At 57.0% G+C, this 18,093-nt stretch overlaps 1 protein-coding gene and 1 non-coding gene across 9 annotated transcripts; both read left to right on the forward strand.

Moving 5' to 3' along the window:
- The first annotated feature begins 635 nt into the window (after positions 1 to 635).
- On the forward strand, positions 636 to 709 carry TRNAN-GUU (transfer RNA asparagine (anticodon GUU)). Its single transcript has one exon. It is a non-coding gene; the product is annotated as a tRNA-Asn (tRNA).
- Positions 710 to 4,897: 4,188 nt separating this feature from the next.
- PCGF2 (polycomb group ring finger 2) lies at positions 4,898 to 17,946 on the forward strand. 8 transcript variants are annotated; one of them, XM_021067063.2, is made up of 10 exons: positions 4,898 to 5,062; positions 12,154 to 12,303; positions 12,943 to 13,039; positions 13,336 to 13,391; positions 13,465 to 13,515; positions 13,750 to 13,858; positions 14,013 to 14,067; positions 14,154 to 14,252; positions 15,778 to 15,858; positions 16,323 to 17,946. In XM_021067063.2, exons 2-10 carry the CDS (start codon positions 12,192 to 12,194, stop codon positions 16,698 to 16,700), a joined length of 1,038 nt encoding a protein of 345 aa, XP_020922722.1. In that variant the 5' UTR covers positions 4,898 to 5,062; positions 12,154 to 12,191; the 3' UTR covers positions 16,701 to 17,946. The 8 variants fall into 8 exon arrangements, with proteins under 8 accessions (XP_020922722.1, XP_020922725.1, XP_084840808.1 ...); XM_021067066.2 differs by having other exon boundaries at positions 14,157 to 14,252; XM_084984682.1 differs by having other exon boundaries at positions 4,953 to 5,798; positions 14,157 to 14,252.
- Positions 17,947 to 18,093: the final 147 nt, after the last annotated feature.

Consider the following 18,093-nt stretch of genomic DNA (forward strand, 5'->3'; position numbering starts at 1 on the left):
ATTCCCCATCGCGGGCTGGAACCTGTGCCCACGTGGGCTGATGAAACCCGAGATAGAGGGCTTTCGCACTAGTGAAGGGCCCCGGGGTTGTTTAAGAGCACGCTGTGCGCGTCGCGCATATTACTCATGAAGCTTGTTTCATTTATTCATTCCAGAAATCCTTGTCTATTGTGTGCCAGTCACCATGCTAGGCTCCGGACATGCTTCGTATTTAGGAGGAGCCCATAAAATGCATTTTTACTGTTGCCAAGGGGAGGGGCAGAGGGAGGGCGTCTTGGGTATTCTGCGGCTGCAAGGGTTGGGCAGCAAAGGAAAGATTTGGAAGCCGAAGGTGGTTCTGCTCTGAGGGATTCACAACAGGTCGACTTTCAAGTATCCCTAACCTCGGGTCACCTTAAAGAGGGACGTTCTGGGTGTCCCCAATGAGGAAGCAGGTGACAGTTCCCCAACCCCACCTCCGAGCCAGTGCAGGGGAGGCGTGCACATCCCGCCTGCTTCTCTCTCCAGGTCGTGAGGCTTCCCTTTTTCCGTCAAGTCACTTCTTTCACAAGGTTGTGGGGTTTCCGCTCTGATTCTAGCGCTGTCGCAGGCTCACTCCCATTGACTTGGCCACCAGCTCACCACTAGCTATCGCAGTCTCTGTGGCGCAATCGGTTAGCGCGTTCGGCTGTTAACCGAAAGGTTGGTGGTTCGAGCCCACCCAGGGACGCTCTCTTTTCCCCCTCGAAAAAGGGGAAAAACCTTATTCTCACAAACACTGCAAAGCCAGATTTTGTGTTGAAACAGCAGACAATACTATTTCTATAGTAAATCCGAGGGTCATTGTGATTGAAACTTCGATGTTGTTTCGTTAAGGAGGGGATACTTTCTCCAGCACTTCCCTCTGCCACCTTCCTCCCACCCCGCCCCCAACAGGATTGCAGGGAAGGCAAAGACATATAGGTTTTTGCCTCACTGTACAATACGTTTCAGGTTGCATTTTTTCACAGGATTAAGAATGAATTTGCCTTGGAGGTTGGGCGGTTTTCCCTTATCTGCCTCAATCGATATTTCATTCTCTAAATACTACATTTGGAAAGGAAGAAAGTGTGAGCGACAAAGGCAGTAACAAATTGAGGGATGAAGTAAAAAAAAAGGTGAGAAGGGGAAATCAGCTGTCCTATACAGAGAGAGACAGAAAGCGGGGATATGACAGAGAAACAGGCGGGGTCAATGGGAGACCCAGAGGAATGGCGAGGGGGGAGAGAAGCAATTAACACGACAAGCATGAGAAAAAGGAAAGCATCAAGACAAAACAGGTGTTTTTGTTTGTTTGTTTTTCTAGAAATATAAAGATGTGGGGACGAGGTTGGAGAAATAGAAGCAGAATGTGACAAAGGACATTGTTTGGGGGAGAGAGAAGGAGTAAAAGACACAGAGGTAAAGACTCATAAAATCGCTGAAGGAGCTGCTTTCTTCTACTATCTTCCAGGAGGTCTTCTTCTCGAAGTATCTCTCGGTACATGTGCTAGAAACAATTACCTAGGTTTCCTGAGTTGCTACCCTCTGGAAGCTTCTAGTCTATGACAGACACAGTGACTCTTCTGATGAAAAGTTTGTCAGCTGGATGACCTCCTGAGATACTACAACTGGCATAGGAGAGGGGAAATTTGGGCATACATCGCTTTGCCAGTGCAGAGGTGCACCCTTGAGCTGGGAGAGGGAGCCTCCATTTTTATGGAGGAGCTAAGCAAAGGACCCTCTTAAGCGGTTTCCTTCCACTTTGGTCTCCTTTCAAGACAAGGCTCAAAGGAAGCCTCTTCTGAAAGCCTTCCCCAATGCTCACCTACTCTTACTGCTGCTGCAGGCCTAGGGGGGCAATGGGGGTGGGTATACACAGGATATACACCGTGCCCATGGAAGCTAAACCGACAGGCTGTGTAACCCTGCAGCTTGCCTGCACCAGCCTGTGAGCATCCTGTGGGACAAAATCCAGGTCATCAGGTTACCGACCCGGTGCCTAGAGCTGTATTTGACAATGGCACATGACAGGTGCTTCTTTGTTGGGGAAACTAGAGAACTTCAGATGTGAGAAAGGTTTGGTTAGAAGGTTCTCCTGACAGACTTGTGGTTGCCATGGGGGAGGGGGAGGGAGTGGTTTAGACTGGGAACCTGGGGTTAATAGATGCAAATTCTTTCCTGTGGAATGGATAAGCAATGTGATCCTGCTGTAATAGCACTGGGAACTATATCTAGTCACTTACGATGGAGCATGATAATGTGAGAAAAACAATGTATATATGTATGTGTGACTGGGTCACCTTGCTCTACAGTAGAAAATTGACAGAGCACTGTAAACCAGCTATAATGGAAAAAATAAAAATATCTAAAACAAAACATTAAATTTAATAATAATAAAAAAAGAAGGGTTCTCCTGGAGTTCCCATTGTGGCTCAGTTGTTAATGAACCCAACTAATACTAACCCAATTAGTAACCATGAGATACCTGGCCCCGCTCAGTGGGTTAAGGATCCAGGCTCAGTGGTTTAAGGATCCAGTGTTGCCTGAGCTATGGTATAGGTCGCAGATGCCACTTGGATCCTGTGTTGCTGTGGCTGTGGTGTAGGCCGGCAGCTACAGCTCCGATTCAACCCCTAGCCTGGGAACCTCCATATGCCATGGCCATGGCCCTAAAAAGACAAAAAAAAAAAAAAAAAAAAAGTTCTCCTGGTAAGCTAGTAAGCTAAAAAGGCCAGGGATGTGGGAACTGGTCACTCAGGCTGGAAATAAGAAGTTTTTGCAGGTAGTGGGGTTTTCAGTGTGCTCCTTCTATCTTGTAGTTTGCTGGTGGTTGGCACTTAATAACTGTCTAAGGAACAAGTGAAGGGACCTCCAGTGAACATGGTGGGTCCTCTTGGACAGCAGTCCAAGTGAAAAGGCCCCAGTGGGGACTGAGAGGGATGTCAGCCCTCTTCCCTGTAGCAGATATCCTCCCAACCCCATCCCGGTTTGCCCCTGGGTGCTCCCTGTGGCTTGTGGGTGCGACCGAATTCTTCCTGAAAAGCCCCTACATGTTTCTCTTGCCGGCCTGGATCTTCTAGCCGGAAAGGAGCGGCAAATGAGTCCTTGCTGTACTCCTCTTCCCGCAGGGTGAACGAAGAGGATACCTCCCCGGCAGAGTCCAGGATGCCTGCAGCACACTTGCCCCAGGGACCCGTGAGCATGCCCACGCCAAGAGCCCGCTTTCCATGAAGGGTGGCGGACTCCCGGTCTCGGCACCCAAGGACAAGGGAGCAGGTGACCGAATCCTCCCCTGGCCCTGTTCGGGCGGGTTCTCAGACCACCCGCTCTGGGCGGAAATCTCTCCCGTCCTTCCTCTCCCCCCACCCCGCCCCAACTCGCCGGGCGTGGGCCAAAGGCTGAAGCTGGGGTCACTGGGCGGCCAGGGTCCGCAGATTTCCTGGTCGCCAGCCAAAGGGTGAAAGCATTCAGTCCGGAGTCCCCAGCTTTGGATCTGCCTGGGCTGCGAGCGAGGAGGGTAGAAGGAGGAGGCAGGCGGTCCGATGCTTGTTCAAGATTCGTTTCCTAATTTCCTAACTCGAGCCACCCACCGCCAGTGAGCTTAATGGCGCTTCTGGACGGATAATCGAGCTCTTTGTAGCGACTGACATAAAGACCCTCCCTAATAAATTCTGAATAAGGAATAAGCGAATCGACAGTTGTAATGAAGCAGGCCCACTGTAGTCTCCAATAACATAGTACCAATCGGCTTCCCTGGCGCTGGCCTCTGCTGCTGCTCCCAGGTTTTCCAAGCTTCCCCTTCGTTCTCTCCTCCAGGCAGGAGCCACCGGAGACCGGAGCTCGAGCGCGAGGTGGAGCCCGGAGCGACGGTCGGAGTCGGCGAATACCAGCCGCCTTTGCGCTCACCGGGCTCCTCCCGCTGCCAGGGCGAGCGAGGCGCACCAACTATGCAAAGCGAGGAACGCGATCCGCGCGCGGGCGAAAAATGCGGGAATCAGTACCTAGCAGGAAAAAGCGCGGGCCCACTTCCGAGGCCCCGCGCCTCGTTTTCTAGTGCACTCGGATTCGGGCCTCTTGCCTTCAGCCCGTTATCGTGTCCCGGTCCCGGAGCCAGAGCTGTGCAGTCTTCTGTTTATCTCCCGGCCCGGGTTACCTTCCTTTCTTCGTCCAAGCACACCGGGGGCTCCAGCCTCCATCTCAGCAACCCGAGCCCCAGCCGCTAGACGTCCCCCCGCCTGAGGCCTCTGCCTCTGTCCCCGCCTCGTCGGTTTTCTCCCTCGGGGTGGGTCCCGGGCTCAGCGTTTTCGAGCGGGCCATCCGTCGCGGAGGGGACGTAGGGGGTGGGGAGGAGACGGTCGCCCTCACCCATGCAGTTATTAATTTCAAGGGAGTGTCACTTAGAGTGAATGAAAATAATCTGGACGCGTGGCCAGGGGCGTCGTGTCCCCAGCCCGAGCACCGTGCCTTTTGGTCGAGGCCGAGGCGTGGAGGACTGCAGAGCGAGCCACATTTCAGCCCAATCCTCATCTCACCATTTTCCAGGCGCCCCAGCTAGGGGCGAGGATCGCAGGGTCAGAGGGTGGGGGGCACCCACATTTTGAAGGCAGGGGTTGGTTGAGGCGGGTAACACAGAAGAGGAGTCATCCTCCAGGGTCAGGGGCAGATGGGGAAGGCTGAGGTCGTGTCCTAGTTTTGGGGGGCCCGGCACCCGGGGGTGGGGGGGCAGCCGCGGTAGCCTTACCCCCTCCTCCCCGCTCCGCAAACACCCTGAAGGAATGAGGTCACGTGGGTGAGTAGTGGGCGGGACCTACTCTAGTCGGGAGGAAAAAAGCCATTTTGTCTCCCCCCCCTTCCGAGCCCCAGTCCCTCCCCTCCCCCCTCCGTCCCCTCCCCTCCCCTCTCTCCCTCCCACCCCGAGCCGCTTTCACAAACTCCTTTCTTACCGTGTGTTTCTCCCCTCCCGCCGCCCGAGCGAGCGACACGGCTGCGGCCCCCCCTCCCCTCCCTTCCCTCCCTCCCTCCCATCCCCCCCTCCCCGGGACCCACCGGACCCTGAACCCAGGTAAGAGGACGCAGACTCCCCTCTCCTCTCCTTCTTCTCCCCGGTAACCATCTGCGGACTGGGACTCGGGGCCGGTCTCTCCTCCTTTGCAAACCCGGGTGGGGGAGGCTCTGAGCCGGGCCTGGTCTCTGGTCTCCGCCCCACCCCCGCCGGCCCCTCTCCTAGCTCGCCCCGTCCGCCTTTCTTTCTCCCGTTTTTCTCTCCCCTTTTCCTTTTCCTCCCTTCCAAGATGGCCGAAGTGGATTCCCCCTTTTAATGATTTGGCGTCTCCGTCGACCACCACCTCTTTGTGCCGCAGCCCCCCTAGACCCTGCACCCGAGGTAGCGAGGGGAAGGGTCCGAGGCAGCCACAGGGGCTTCGGGGCTCCGCGCTGGGGCGGATCTCAGCCCCTCCAGCCCTCCCCATGAGCCGGAGCAGCCCCTGGCTCTCCCCCACGACCCCTTTCTGGGGAGGGGGCCGTTCTCGGCTTCTTCCGTGGGCGCTGGGGCGTCGTGGACGCGCGAGGACTTGACGCGGGGAAGAAGGGGACGAGCTTTTCGATGGCTGCGGGGCCGGGGGAGGGCGCTCTTCCCCGCGGGGCTTCGGTCCTCTCGGCACCTCCCCCAGCTGGTCCCTTTCCCCCCCCCTCATCCCCGGACTAGGCGCCCCGCCCCCTCCCCCCGAACCACCTCGGAGGAGCCTCTTTCTCCGGAACACCCCTCCTTGGGCCCCGCCGAAAGTTTGGCTCTAGGGAAGGTAGGAGCGGCCACCCAGTAACTGGGGTCCCGGATCCTGTGACTTAGGCTCCTGGGGAAGCCGAGGTGGAGGGGTAGATGGGAGGTGGGGGAGATGTTTTCCATCGCCCGCAGAGGCCAGAGGGGTCTGGCGGACTGGCTCCTCTTCCACGCTGGGGCCCGGCTGCTCCCTCCCCTCCTAGGCCCTCCTGCTTCTAGTTCTGAGGGGCTGGGACCCCTGGGCCAGCAGACACCCCTGCCCCTCCTGTCTCCGCGGGGGGCCCAGGCACGCCTCTCCCCCACCCCCACTGCCCCCGTCTGCCCAGAATTGCTCCGGATGGCTTGAGGTAGGGAAAGAGGGGGGCCTGGGAATGGTGCATTTGCCTGTAAATATTGTGGAAGCGGTTCCTCGCGCTCCGCTCTGGTCTTTGTCTCTCAGAGAACCCCCACCCCCGCCGCGATGCCTCCGTCCCTCCAGGGCTCCGGGTCTGGGGTGGGGTTGGGAAGGGGGGTGTCTCCTGATTGTCTCCCGTTTCTTTCTGATGCCTCCTTTTCTGGGCCTCTTGCAGTTTGTTTCTGTTGCTGAAACTCTCATTTCTCTTCTTCCCGTCTCCACTCTGTTCCAAGGTGTCAGTACTTGGAGAAGGAGCATAAAGCCAGCTCTGTTGTAGCTTTTTTGGTGGGAGGTTTTTCCCGGGGCTTTCCTGGTTTGGAGTTGGGGGTAGAGGGCTTAGAGCTGTCTTTGGAAAGAGGCAGGAAACAGGGTTGAGGTGAGACTTGGGACTTGGGATCCAGATGGAGTGTGGCTGGGTGATGTTCAAGTTGAAGTCTTTGGTGGGGTGGGGGCGCGGCGCTGCTGTCTGCTGCTCCTGGTCTTGCCTGGGAGATCTTGGTTGATGGAGCTGTTGCCATGGGAATGGAGAGAACGTGAATAGGAAGAGGTTACATCTTTGTGCAGGTTGGATGCCCTCCCCACTCCTCCAGCCTCAGGCCCCCAGAGTGGAGGTTGGGAGCTGCACAGCCTTTGTTGCTGGAAGACTTATGTTATAATTTACCCTGGGTAGACACGGGATGCACAAAAGGTTAGTGTGTGTTTGCAGCTCTGGTTTCAGGCAGGGATGTCAGACAGTGTGCTTCTAGGGTGGGTGGGGGTGGCCTGTGCATCTGGCGAGTGTGGACCTGGCTCTGGTCTGGCTGTGTGTGTGAGATGGGGCGTGTCTGTGTGTGTCTGGCCAAGCAAGTGTCTGTCTGGCCTGTGTGTGTTGTGAGCGTGAGAGAGAAATGGAGGGGAGCGTGTCTGGCTGTGTGTGTGTGTGTGTGTGTGTATCTGGCAGTGTAGCTGTGTATATTTTGGATTTTTGTCTTTGTTATTAGGAAGCTGAGAGGTGGGGAGGGGAGAGAGGGTAGGGTGGGCCCAGCTTCAAGACATTGGGGACTCTTGATGCTGCTGGTGAGAGGAGCAGATCCTCCACCCAAGGTCAAGGAACAGGGAACATTGAGAGTTTGACAGTGTCCCAAGCAGACACACACACACACACACACACACACACACACACACACACACACAAACGCGCGCGCGCGGGAATACACAGGCTTGCAGAATTGAACCTACACAGCTGGGAGAGGAATGGCATCCTATGGAACCCCGGACCCAGTACATTCTGGGTACATTCACTGAGCTTCCATGGAGCCTGCTTCCATATCTGTAGCTGGGAAGTCAGGTGAGCCATCAGCCTCTGCCCTGTCTTTTTAAATTTTTATTTATTTTTGTTTTATGCTTGTTAGGGCCACACCCGCAGCATATGGAGGCTCCCAGGCTAGGGGTAGAATAGGAGCTGTAGCTGCTGGCCTACACCACAGCTCACAGCAACGCCGGGCCCTTAATCCACCGAGCCAGGCCAGGGATTGAACCTGCGTCCTCATGGATCCTAGTCAGGTCCCTTTACCGCTGAGCCATGAAGGGGAACTCCTGCCCCCTCTTCCTAATTCAAAGCAAGAAGGTGTGCTGATGGTTATGTTTTGGCCCCTCCCAGACAGCTCACAGACTGGTCTTCTGCGGAGCCCGGCGTCTTTCTACCTTCTGCCTGCCTCAGTGGAGCCAGGCCAGGCTTATCGGCTCCTTAGATGAGTGGGAGGCCCAGCCTGGGCGCCAGTGTGCAAAGAGCCCTGGAATGGGAGTCAGGCTGTGTCCAGTCCTGGGTCTGCCACTGGGTGACTTTGTGACCTTAGACAAATCACTTCTTTCTGAGGTTCTTCATCTGTAAAATGAAAGGACTGGACAAGATGCTTTCTAAGGTCCTTTCCACATCTGCAGCTCTGGATGGCTGCATGCGACCTTGAGTGATTCTTCCCAAGGCTTGGAGAGTTTCTAGTGAGGGAGTTAAGCGAACTTCATGTGGAGGGAAAGCAGAGTAAAGAATGCTGTAGCCGGGCACCTGGCTTATCAGAAACTGACTCTTTATCTATCTATCTATCTATCTATCTATCTATCTATCTATCTATCTATCTATCTATCATTTTTTGGCCATGCCTGCAGCATGGGAAGTTCCCCGGCCAGGGATTGAACCCATGCCACTGAAGTGACCCAAGCCAACTACAGTGACAACACCAGATCTTTAGCCCGCTGCACCACAGGAGAACTCCAAAGACTGGCTCTTTCTCCACGGGGGGGAAAAAAACCTAAAAAACAACTGACAGGAGTTCCTCTTGTTGGTTTGGTTCAGCGGAAACAAATCTGACTAGTATCCATGAGGACACAGGTTCCATCTCTGGCCTCGCTCAGTGGGTTAAGGATCCGGCGTTGCCATGAGCTGTGGTGTAGGTTGAGGACACGGCTCGGATCTGGTGTTGCTCTGGCTGTGGTGTAGGCCGGTGGCTACAGGTCTGATTTGACCCCTAGCCTTGGAACCTCCATATGCCATGGGTTCAGCCCTAAGCAGCACAAAACAAAACAGAAAACAACCTGACAGCAAGAGAAGCCTAAATTTTGAGGGGAGCTTCCAGAGAAAGACTGGTTAGAATAGAGAGATGGAGGGTGGTCTCTAAGAGTAGGGGGCTTTGAGGACAGGGAAAGACAAATGCCAGACTTGGATGGCAAGATCAAGTTGGGTGCTGGGTGCTGCTGATCAAGCTCCTTTCCAGCTGCTATCGCCAAAACCCAGGGCTGCTATCGCCAAAGCCAGGAGCAAGGGCTGTCCCGCTGGGACAGCCCTTGCAAAGACAATGATTTGGGGACAGAAGATATTGATGGACTTGGCCCCCGCTGTGGGAGGAGTTGGGGGTGGGAGACTGTGCTCAGGTCCACTCTGAGGATGTGGTTGGGCCTGACCGTGAAAGCCCCCAGAGCTCCACAGGGCCGCTTCCAAAGGGCCTTGTCTCCTTTTTCTGCTTCTTGGGACTTGTCTCTCTCCCCCTCAGATTCTTCCCAAAAGTGATGGGGACTGGAGGTCCAGCCAGTTCCAGATGGGGAGGAACTGGGTGTCAGGTATGGGGCCCCGAGGCCTCTTAGGGGGAGAGAGATGGTGAGTGGGTGCAGTGAGGGAACAGAGCTCCTGTTTACAGTTGTTCTTGGCACCTGCTGGCAGGGCCCTGCAGGTAACCATGGCAATCAGGTGAGGAGCCAATCAGTGCTTCTCCCCACCCGCAGCCTCAGAGGTAACAGTCTGTGAGGCCCTTGGGGATGAGATGGGGGGAGCAGGGAGTGTGGCAGGGGGGCTCTTAAGGGAGAAGGAAGAACATTTCTTTCTTTTTTTTTTTTTTTAAGGGCCACACTCACGGCATATGGAGGTTCCCAGGCTAGAGGTTGAATCGGAGCTACAGCTGCCGGCCTATACCACAACCACAGCAATGGCGGATCCTTAACCCACTGAACAAGGCCAGGGATCGAACCCTCAACCTCATGGTTCCTAGTTGGATTTGTCTCCGCTGTGCCACGATGGGAACTCCTAGGGAGAGCATTTCATTCAGTCAGCACCACAGCTCTTTCCTTCACCTGGGCACCCAGAACAGGGTAGTCTTGGTCTGAATTCTCATAAGTGCCTTGGAAGTAAGGGGATAAGGGTCCCAGCCATTTGCCTAGGAGCTCCTGCGTGTTGAGGCTGCAGTTGGCCTCGTAGGAATTGAATGGGCATCCTCTCTCTCTCTTTGTCTTTTTTCTTTTGGTCTTTTTAGGGCTGAACCTGCAGCACATGGAAGTTCCCAGGCTAGGGGTCAAATTGGAGCTATAGCTGCCAGCCTACGACGCCACAGCCACAGCAACGCAGGATCCGAGCCCCTTCTGCCACCTACGCCACAGCTCAGGCAACGCTGGATCCTTAACCCATGGAGTGGGACCAGGGATTGAACCCAAGTCCTCATGGATACTAGTTGGGTTCGTTACCACTAAGCCACAACGGGAACTCCTGGGTGGGAGTTCTTAAGAGCAACTGTTTTGAAAACAGCAAGCATGTGAATGAGGTGGCTAAGGCAGTGTGAAGTGCCCACGTGTTTCTGTGCACTTGTGTGTGTGTGTGAGAGAGAGAAGAAAGCATGAGATTTGCCCGTAGCAACCTGGACCCTCAACATTATTAGACCCCAGAATGTTTTGCTTCTCCTATGCACACACACATGTAGAGATTCATTTAGATATGGACGCGCACACCTGCACACACACACACCCCACACAAGACAGGTAGTCACGTGAAGTCCTTGTGGAGGCTCAGCGGCGTGTACACATCCGACGGCTATCACACATGCTCAGCGAGTGAGCCACTTGGAATCTTCCCCTCCTCTGGATGGTTGTAATAATATTTGGGCATCTTGCCAGGGGCAGGGTTACTATGGAAACAGCCAAACAGTATAGTAGGCAGCAAGGCTTCTCCATGATTGTGAAGAGGGGCTTGGTGCAGGGAGGGTGCGGGAGGGCTGGCTGAGGCCACCCAGTGTGGAGCGGGAACCCCTTTCCTCCCTCGGGCCGAGTGAGCCCGCGGGTCTTGGCCACCGGCTGGCCACTAGCTCTGGGCTTGCTTGTGTCGTGCCCCCCCCCGCCCCCCAACCCCGGCTGCCCTGCCACTTGGTCTCTCTCCCACATATGGCCTTTGTGTCTCGCCATCTCTTTGAGTCTCTGGCCAGCCTCTGTTGGCTGTTTGGGTCCTGGCCAAACTCATCCCGGGGTCTCTATAGAAACTGGTGATCCCAGCTGTGAATTTCGGGTCCTAGAAAACCCAGTGTGTTGGCTTTAGAAATCTTCCTGGAAAGGAGAGAAGGATGTTAGGTTATAAAGAACCTGCTGGGGGCTTGGCCGCCCTCCCGAGCCCCCCTCCTTGGGCTTTTCCTCTGGGAAAGCGGAGGGAGGGGCCACCCCTTCTGGGGACAGGTTTGATTTCTCTACCAAGGAATAAGCACCTCAGCCAGTCCAGACGTGGGCTTTGCCTGACCTCCCAGGACCCTGCCAGAGCCTGGCTGGGCGCTTGAGTGAGCTGCGGAGAGAACTTTCTGCCTGGCCTTGGCAGGCATCTCTGAGAGCCTGTGGTCTGTCACTGGCCAGCTTGTGGCCAGGCTGTGGGCAGGAGACAGCGGGTGGGTGACAGTGCCCACGTGGGGAGATGCCTTGCGTGTGCCCGGGCGGGACGGCATGCGGCGGGCTCGGCCGGGGCACAGTGGCGGCTTCCTGTGGAAGCTCTTTGCACTCAGGCTCTCTGCAGTTCCCTAGAAGACACTGGGTTTTCTAGGACCCCAAGTTCACACCTGGCCCTGGGCTTGGGCTGGAGCTTTTTTCGCCCCCAACTTGAGGCATGTAAGGACCATCCTTAGTATTTCCCACCCGAGCACCAGGCCAGGAACCTGTGCGGTCCGCCTATGATGTATTTGCAGAGGGCAGCCCTGGGGCTGGATGCACAGCAGTGCGGTGCCCCCTTCCCACAACACTTCCAGGGAAGACCTGCTGGAGAAGGAGTAGGGGGTGGAAGGAGGGGAGGATGGAGTAGGAAGACCCAGTCAGGGGTCTAGTTTCCTCGTAGCTCCTAGTGAATTCACTTGAATGGATGTGGATTGGGATCCGGGAAGATCTTTAAAAACTGTTCTCTTCCATTTTCTGGCCTCCCCACATCCTCTGGAGAGTTGATAGTACTTCCTATGGTCTAACCTCAGTCTTTCCGCTGCTCCTGAGATGGAACCTGACCTTGTCGCTCAAAGTCACATGAATCTCCAGAGCCCCAGGCACCCAGGGGACACTCAGAGGGGGCCAGAAAGAAGCAGCCCCACACAGGCACCCGGTCTGGCCTTGAAGGGAGAGGAGAGGCCTTGGGCTCAGGGACAGATGTTGCCTGCGGGGCAGGTGGAGTGGAGCATGGAAGGGGCTCTTGCATCTCCGGGTTTTTGACTCCACGTTTCTTTCCCAGGGTGACGCTCCCCAGTCCCCTGCCCCCACCCCAGCATCATGCATCGGACCACACGGATCAAAATCACGGAGCTGAACCCTCACCTCATGTGTGCCCTCTGCGGGGGGTACTTCATCGACGCCACTACCATCGTGGAGTGCTTGCATTCCTGTGAGTTGGGTCGAGGGGCTGCTTCTCAGTGTGGGGGGGCCTCTGCGAAGGGTCCCGGTCTCAGAGAGGCTGCCCAGGAAGGGGGACTGGAGGGTCCAGCCCAGAAGTTCTCAGTTCTCTCCTTGAATCTCTGTGGCTGAAATCGCACCCCCCCGAAGAAGCAGGTGCCCCTGGTATGCATTACGGGCAGTGGCTGGGGGGCAAGGCTGCTGGGAGGTATCTAATAGGTTGGCTATTTTTTTGTACTCCATGGGGGCGGTGGGGGGTTTGGGACTTGAGGCTCACCTTCTGTGTGGTACATGACCCTGGCTACACACAGAGACACAGACACAGACACACACACACACAGACACACACACACACACACACACACACACGATCTGTCCTCGCATGACCCTGGCTACACACAGACACACACACACACACACACACACACACACACACGATCTGTCCTCGCCCAAGGATGGATGATAAGGGGCAGTTGCCATCTGTGCAAAACAGGACCGTGTGTTTGGGGCTTTGAACGGGCCTGAACAAGGTGGAGAAGAGGGGGTACCCAGACCTGACCCGGGGGCCTGGGGCTGGTCCTGGGTTACGAAGAGGCCTCTGACTCTTCCTCCTCTCTCCACACCCTCCAAGTCTGCAAAACGTGCATCGTGCGCTACCTGGAGACCAACAAGTACTGCCCCATGTGTGACGTGCAGGTCCACAAAACTCGGCCGCTGCTGAGCATCAGGTGGGCCCCGCCTCCTGCCCCCGCCCCACCCTCTGGGCAGCTGCCCTCGGGCCTCAGCTTTCCTTGCTCCCTGAGGCCAACGTGCCAGGTGCGGGAGGAGCACCAGGCGTGGACCAAGTCTGCTTCCTTCCCTCTGGGATGTCTCCGGCTGAGAAATTGTGGAGGGTTAGAGACCTGGCTGATGGGGACCCCACCCCGGGCCCTGGATCTCAGGAAAGGAGGTGGGAAGAGGGGGCCCCTGGCTAAAGGGTCCGGGTGAGGTGGTTGCTGACAGGCCCCTGTGCGCTTTTTTCCAGATCTGACAAAACCCTTCAAGACATCGTCTACAAATTGGTCCCTGGGCTTTTTAAAGGTACCTACGCCCTTTGTCCTCCTGCCTCTGTCCCCCCTGTTGCTCCCGCCTCAACCTGCTTCCTCTCTTCCAGATGAGATGAAACGGCGACGGGATTTCTATGCTGCATACCCCCTGACAGAGGGTGAGTGAGAGAGTGTGTGTGTGCGCGTGTGCGTGTGTGTCGCGCGTTCATGCTCCCGGGCCTGGGGTCGGTGAGTGTGTGGCGCTGCCCGAGGCATGAAGGCTGGGCACCCCCAACGCCGCCTTCCCAGCACGGGGGGTGGCTGGGCTCACCTCGCTGAGCTCCGAGATCCCGGATCCTTGGTGGGGCTCCGTCCCCCATCCGAGGCTCAGCCCTCAGCCCTCTCTCCTTCAGTCCCCAACGGCTCCAGTGAGGACCGCGGAGAGGTCCTGGAGCAGGAGAAGGGGGCGCTGAGCGACGATGAGATCGTCAGCCTCTCCATCGAGTTCTACGAAGGCGTCAGGCAAGTCCGGCCCACACCTGGTCCTTTCGGGGGTCCTAGGCTGGGTCCCTTCTCCCAGCTGTCCCCGTTCCCCTGGGGGGACCTCCGAGGCGTGTGCCGTGGCAGATCCTGCCCACTCTAGGGTCTCCCTGCTTCATTCTCTCTCCCTCTGCAGGGACCGGGAGGAGAAGAAGGGCCCCCTGGAGAACGGGGATGGCGACAAGGAGAAGGTGAGTGCTGAGCCTGCCCAGGAGTGGGGTGCGGGCTGGGGGAGCGTGCCTGGGGTGGACCCCAGCCCTCGGTCCCTCTCCCCCAGCAGACAGGGGTGCGCTTCCTGCGATGCCCAGCAGCCATGACCGTCATGCACCTCGCAAAGTTTCTCCGCAACAAGATGGACGTGCCCAGCAAGTACAAGGTGAGTCCCTGGGCCCTTGTGAAAAACGTGTCTATGTGTGGAGGTGTCTGGCAATTTTTGCATCCCAGCCGTTGTCCGAGGCTGCCTGGGTGTCGCCCAGGCCTGCCTGGTTGTATAAGAGCCTGCGTAGAGGGTGATTGTAAACAAGATTTGGGGGGAGGGGGCGGTGGGGCCAAGGTGGTGTGTATGTACGTGCTTGCACACTCAGAACTATGGCAGAGGTGTGTGTATAAAAATGCCCCTTGTCTGGGGCCACCTGGCTGTGAGAGGGCCCGTCTGAAGTGCCCAAGGGGCTTTTGGACATTGCTTCTCAAATTCGAACGTGTGTGTGACCCCCTAGAGAGCTTGTTAAAATAAAATGTGGATTTTGATGGAGTAGATTCTTCATTTCCAGAGAGCTCCCAGGTGCTTCCGGGGCTGCTGGTTGGCTGTGGAGGCTCTGACTCAGTGGATCCCACACTTTGCCACATGTTAGGATCCTGTGGGATGTGCCCATTGAGGTTAAAACTCGACTCATGTTCCCGTCATGGCTTAGAGGAAACGAATCTGACCGTTGTCCATGAGGACACAGGTTCGATCCCTGGCCTCGCTCAATGGGTTAAGGATCCGGCGTTGCCGTGAGCTGTGGTGTAGGTCGCAGATATGGCTTGGATCCCACGTTGCTGTGGCTGTGGCGTAGGCTGGTGGCTACAGCTCCGATTCAGCCTCTAGCCTGGGAACCTCCACACACTGTGAGTGCGGCCCTAAAAAGACAAAAAACTAAAAAGCAAAAAAAACCTCGACTCATGTCATACCAGTTAAATTAATCTCTGGGGTGAGATCCAAGCACTGGTGTGGGTTTTTTGTTGTTGTTGTTGAGGCTCCCTGGGTGATTCCACTGTGCAGCCCAGTGAGAGCCTTCGCTCTATAAGGTCCTTCTCACCTGGGCCTTTTCTTTGCCTGTTGGCTCCTCGGGAGAAAGTGGCAGAGATAGAAGGGGACCCGCACCGCACCGCTGTGTGGGTGGCTGGGATGGAGGTTGTTTTTTTTTTTGTCTTTTTTTTTTTTGCCATTTCTTGGGCCGCTCCCGCGGCATATGGAGGTTCCCAGGCTAGGGGCTGAATCGGAGCTGTAGCCACCAGCCTATGCCAGAGCCACAGCAACGCGGGATCCGAGCCGCATCTGCAACCTACACTACAGCTCACGGCAACGCCGGATCGTTAACCCACTGAGCAAGGGCAGGGACCGAACCTGCAACCTCATGGTTCCTAGTCGGATTCGTTAACCGCTGCGCCACGACGGGAACTCCTGGATGGGGGTTGTTAATGATGGGGGATCCTCTCCCACCTGCTGTAGGAGTGCCCTTGTGACCACTCAGGGAACTCGAATCCTCCGCGAAACCCCAGTCACCAGGGCCCAGCTGCACGTCCACCCTCCCCAAGGTCACCCTCCCCAAGGCCCCACCTCCCGCCCCCCAGGACTCCTGGCTTGGAGCCTCGTGGCCAAGCGGCTGGAGCCGCGAGCCGCCCTCCCTTTCCTCCTGCAGGTGGAGGTTCTCTACGAGGACGAGCCGCTGAAGGAGTACTACACCCTCATGGACATCGCCTACATCTACCCCTGGCGGAGGGTGAGTGGGTGGGCGCTGCCCGCTGGCGCGGGGCCCACAGGGGCTCCTAGGCCCTCACGTGGGCCACACACAGTGCATCCCTCATGGCAGGAGCTGGGCGTGTCCAGGGTGGCCTGCCACGCCGGGTCAGCCTCGGCTGTCTCACCAGTGGCCTCCCACACTCAGGAGGAGGAGGAGGAGGAGGAGGAAAGGACCACTGGGCAGATGCCGCCTCCCAGTTGGGGTGGCTGTGGGGGCGTGAACGCTGCCTCCTGCTCCTCGGCCTCCCTCTCTCTGTTCTCTCTGCCTCTGGTCTTCTTCTCAGGGGTCTCTGCGTGCCTCCTCCTCTCCCCCCCGCCCCTGGCCTGTCTCCAAGGCCCAGACCCTTCCTTTCTCCCTGATTGGGCACTGTGGGGTGAAGGTGGGCGGCTGCCCCGTTAGCCTCTTTCTCCTGACACGCTTCCCTCCCCGTCCCTTCCCTGCAGAATGGCCCTCTCCCCCTCAAGTACCGAGTCCAGCCAGCCTGCAAGCGGCTCACCTTGCCCACAGCACCCACCCCCTCCGAGGGTACCAATACCAGCGGGGCATCCGAGTGTGAGTCAGTCAGCGACAAGGCTCCCAGCCCTGCCACCTTGCCAGCCACATCCTCCTCCCTGCCCAGCCCAGCCACCCCCTCCCATGGCTCTCCCAGCTCCCACGGCCCCCCTGCCCCGCACCCTACCTCTCCCACTCCCCCTGCAACAGCCAGTGGGGCCACCACTGCTGCCAATGGGGGCACCTCGAACTGCCTGCAGACACCATCCTCCACCAGCAGGGGGCGCAAGATGACTGTCAACGGAGCACCTGTGCCCCCCTTAACTTGAGGAAAGGGACCCTCTTCCTACTTTTCCAGCCAAGCCTCTCTACCCCTCCACTTTTTCTGGGCCCCCTTTTCCACTTCTACTTCCCCAGCTCCTCCCACCTTAGGGGTGGGGGATGGGTTTTATAAATAAATCTATATATATATGTACATAGGAAAAACCAAATATACATACTTATTTTCTATGGACCAACCAGATTAATTTAAATGCCACAGGAAACAAACTTTATGTGTGTGTGTATGTGTGGGGGATGGGGTGTTCCTTTTTCAGGGGTCGTGTGTAATTTGCTCTGCTCTCTTTTGGGGGGTGCCCGGAGGTGGGTTGGAGGGGCCACTTAGGGCTGGGTAATGCTCTGCCCCCGCCCCCTCTGTTTCCCAAGGCATAAGGGGTGTTGGGGGGCCCCACTAACCCCCAAAGCTTTAGGCACAGCTCTTAACCGGCTGTGTATGGGGTCCACCCTCTTTCTCTCCCCATCTTGGCTGCTGTCCTGCCCTGACCCCGACCAGTTCCTGCCCCCCGCCCCCCCAGCGTTGGTGAATGTCCAGAGAAGTGCTATGACAGTGCCTTTTACAAATGCGGTCTCTGCCCTGGTTGTTCTGAGGAGCAAGAGGGCAGCAGAGATGGCATCTCCCTTACGCCCTCCTCTCGTGGAAACTTTGTGTGTAGAGAATAGCTAGTCCGTGTCCCTCCCCACACCCCGTGTGCGTGGCCTTTGCATCAATTATCTTGTGGAAAAGATGATGGGGCCACGGGCGGCCTCAGCCCCTGCCCTCCCACCGCGGCGTTTGCATTGTGAGTCTTGTGAGCGCTTCACTCCCTTCTCCCCCGCCCCCACCCAGGAATTGCCCTCGCCAGGCCCGGGGGTCAGGTCTGCTTGGGGCCACCAGGGGAGAGGTGGCGGCGTGAGGTTCACCTCAGATAAGCACAGACAGGAAGGAGTGACCGAGGCATCTAAAGCACAAGACAGGAGCCTGCACGGTCTGACCTCAGCTTCAAGTCAGGTGGTCTGCACCCCAGAGGGGCAGATCCTAACGGCCCCCTGCCCACCTGCTTCTCCTGCAGTGTATATAGATCAGACTGGAAGGAGGGGAGGAGGGGAGACGCCATTGCAACCTAGGTATTTGGGGTCGGGCATCCCCCAGCAGGTCTGTCTGTGTGCGCACCTTGTCCTGTGTCTGTACCCTCCCCCCGCCGCCCTGGGCCATTTGTTATCTCCTGGCTTTGTAATAAATGCTGCATACTCTCTGGAGCCTGTAGTTCTTTGGCATAGAGGGGACAGGGAAAGGGTGGGTGGGTCCCCTGATCACCTCCTCTTGCCTCAAGGCTCAGCCTGCCTTAGGGGACCCCTGATGGCATGAAGCTGACCTGCCCCCAACCAGTAGCCAGACAGGTGTCC

Source organism: Sus scrofa, chromosome 12, assembly GCF_054392235.1.
Source record: "Sus scrofa isolate SSC_HxYL_T2T_F1_AM1 chromosome 12, Sscrofa_HxYL_maternal_Yorkshire_Landrace_v2.0, whole genome shotgun sequence".
Taxonomy (NCBI): Eukaryota; Metazoa; Chordata; class Mammalia; order Artiodactyla; family Suidae; genus Sus; species Sus scrofa.

Bases quoted from the DNA above. Each gene is read 5' to 3' on its own strand.
- PCGF2 (XM_021067063.2), top strand. From the start codon at position 12,192: ATGCATCGGACCACACGGATCAAAATCACGGAGCTGAACCCTCACCTC. The intron at 13,516-13,749 runs GTGAGTGAGAGA...TCTCTCCTTCAG, and splicing joins TGCATACCCCCTGACAGAGG to TCCCCAACGGCTCCAGTGAG. The intron at 14,253-15,777 runs GTGAGTCCCTGG...TTCCTCCTGCAG, and splicing joins ACGTGCCCAGCAAGTACAAG to GTGGAGGTTCTCTACGAGGA.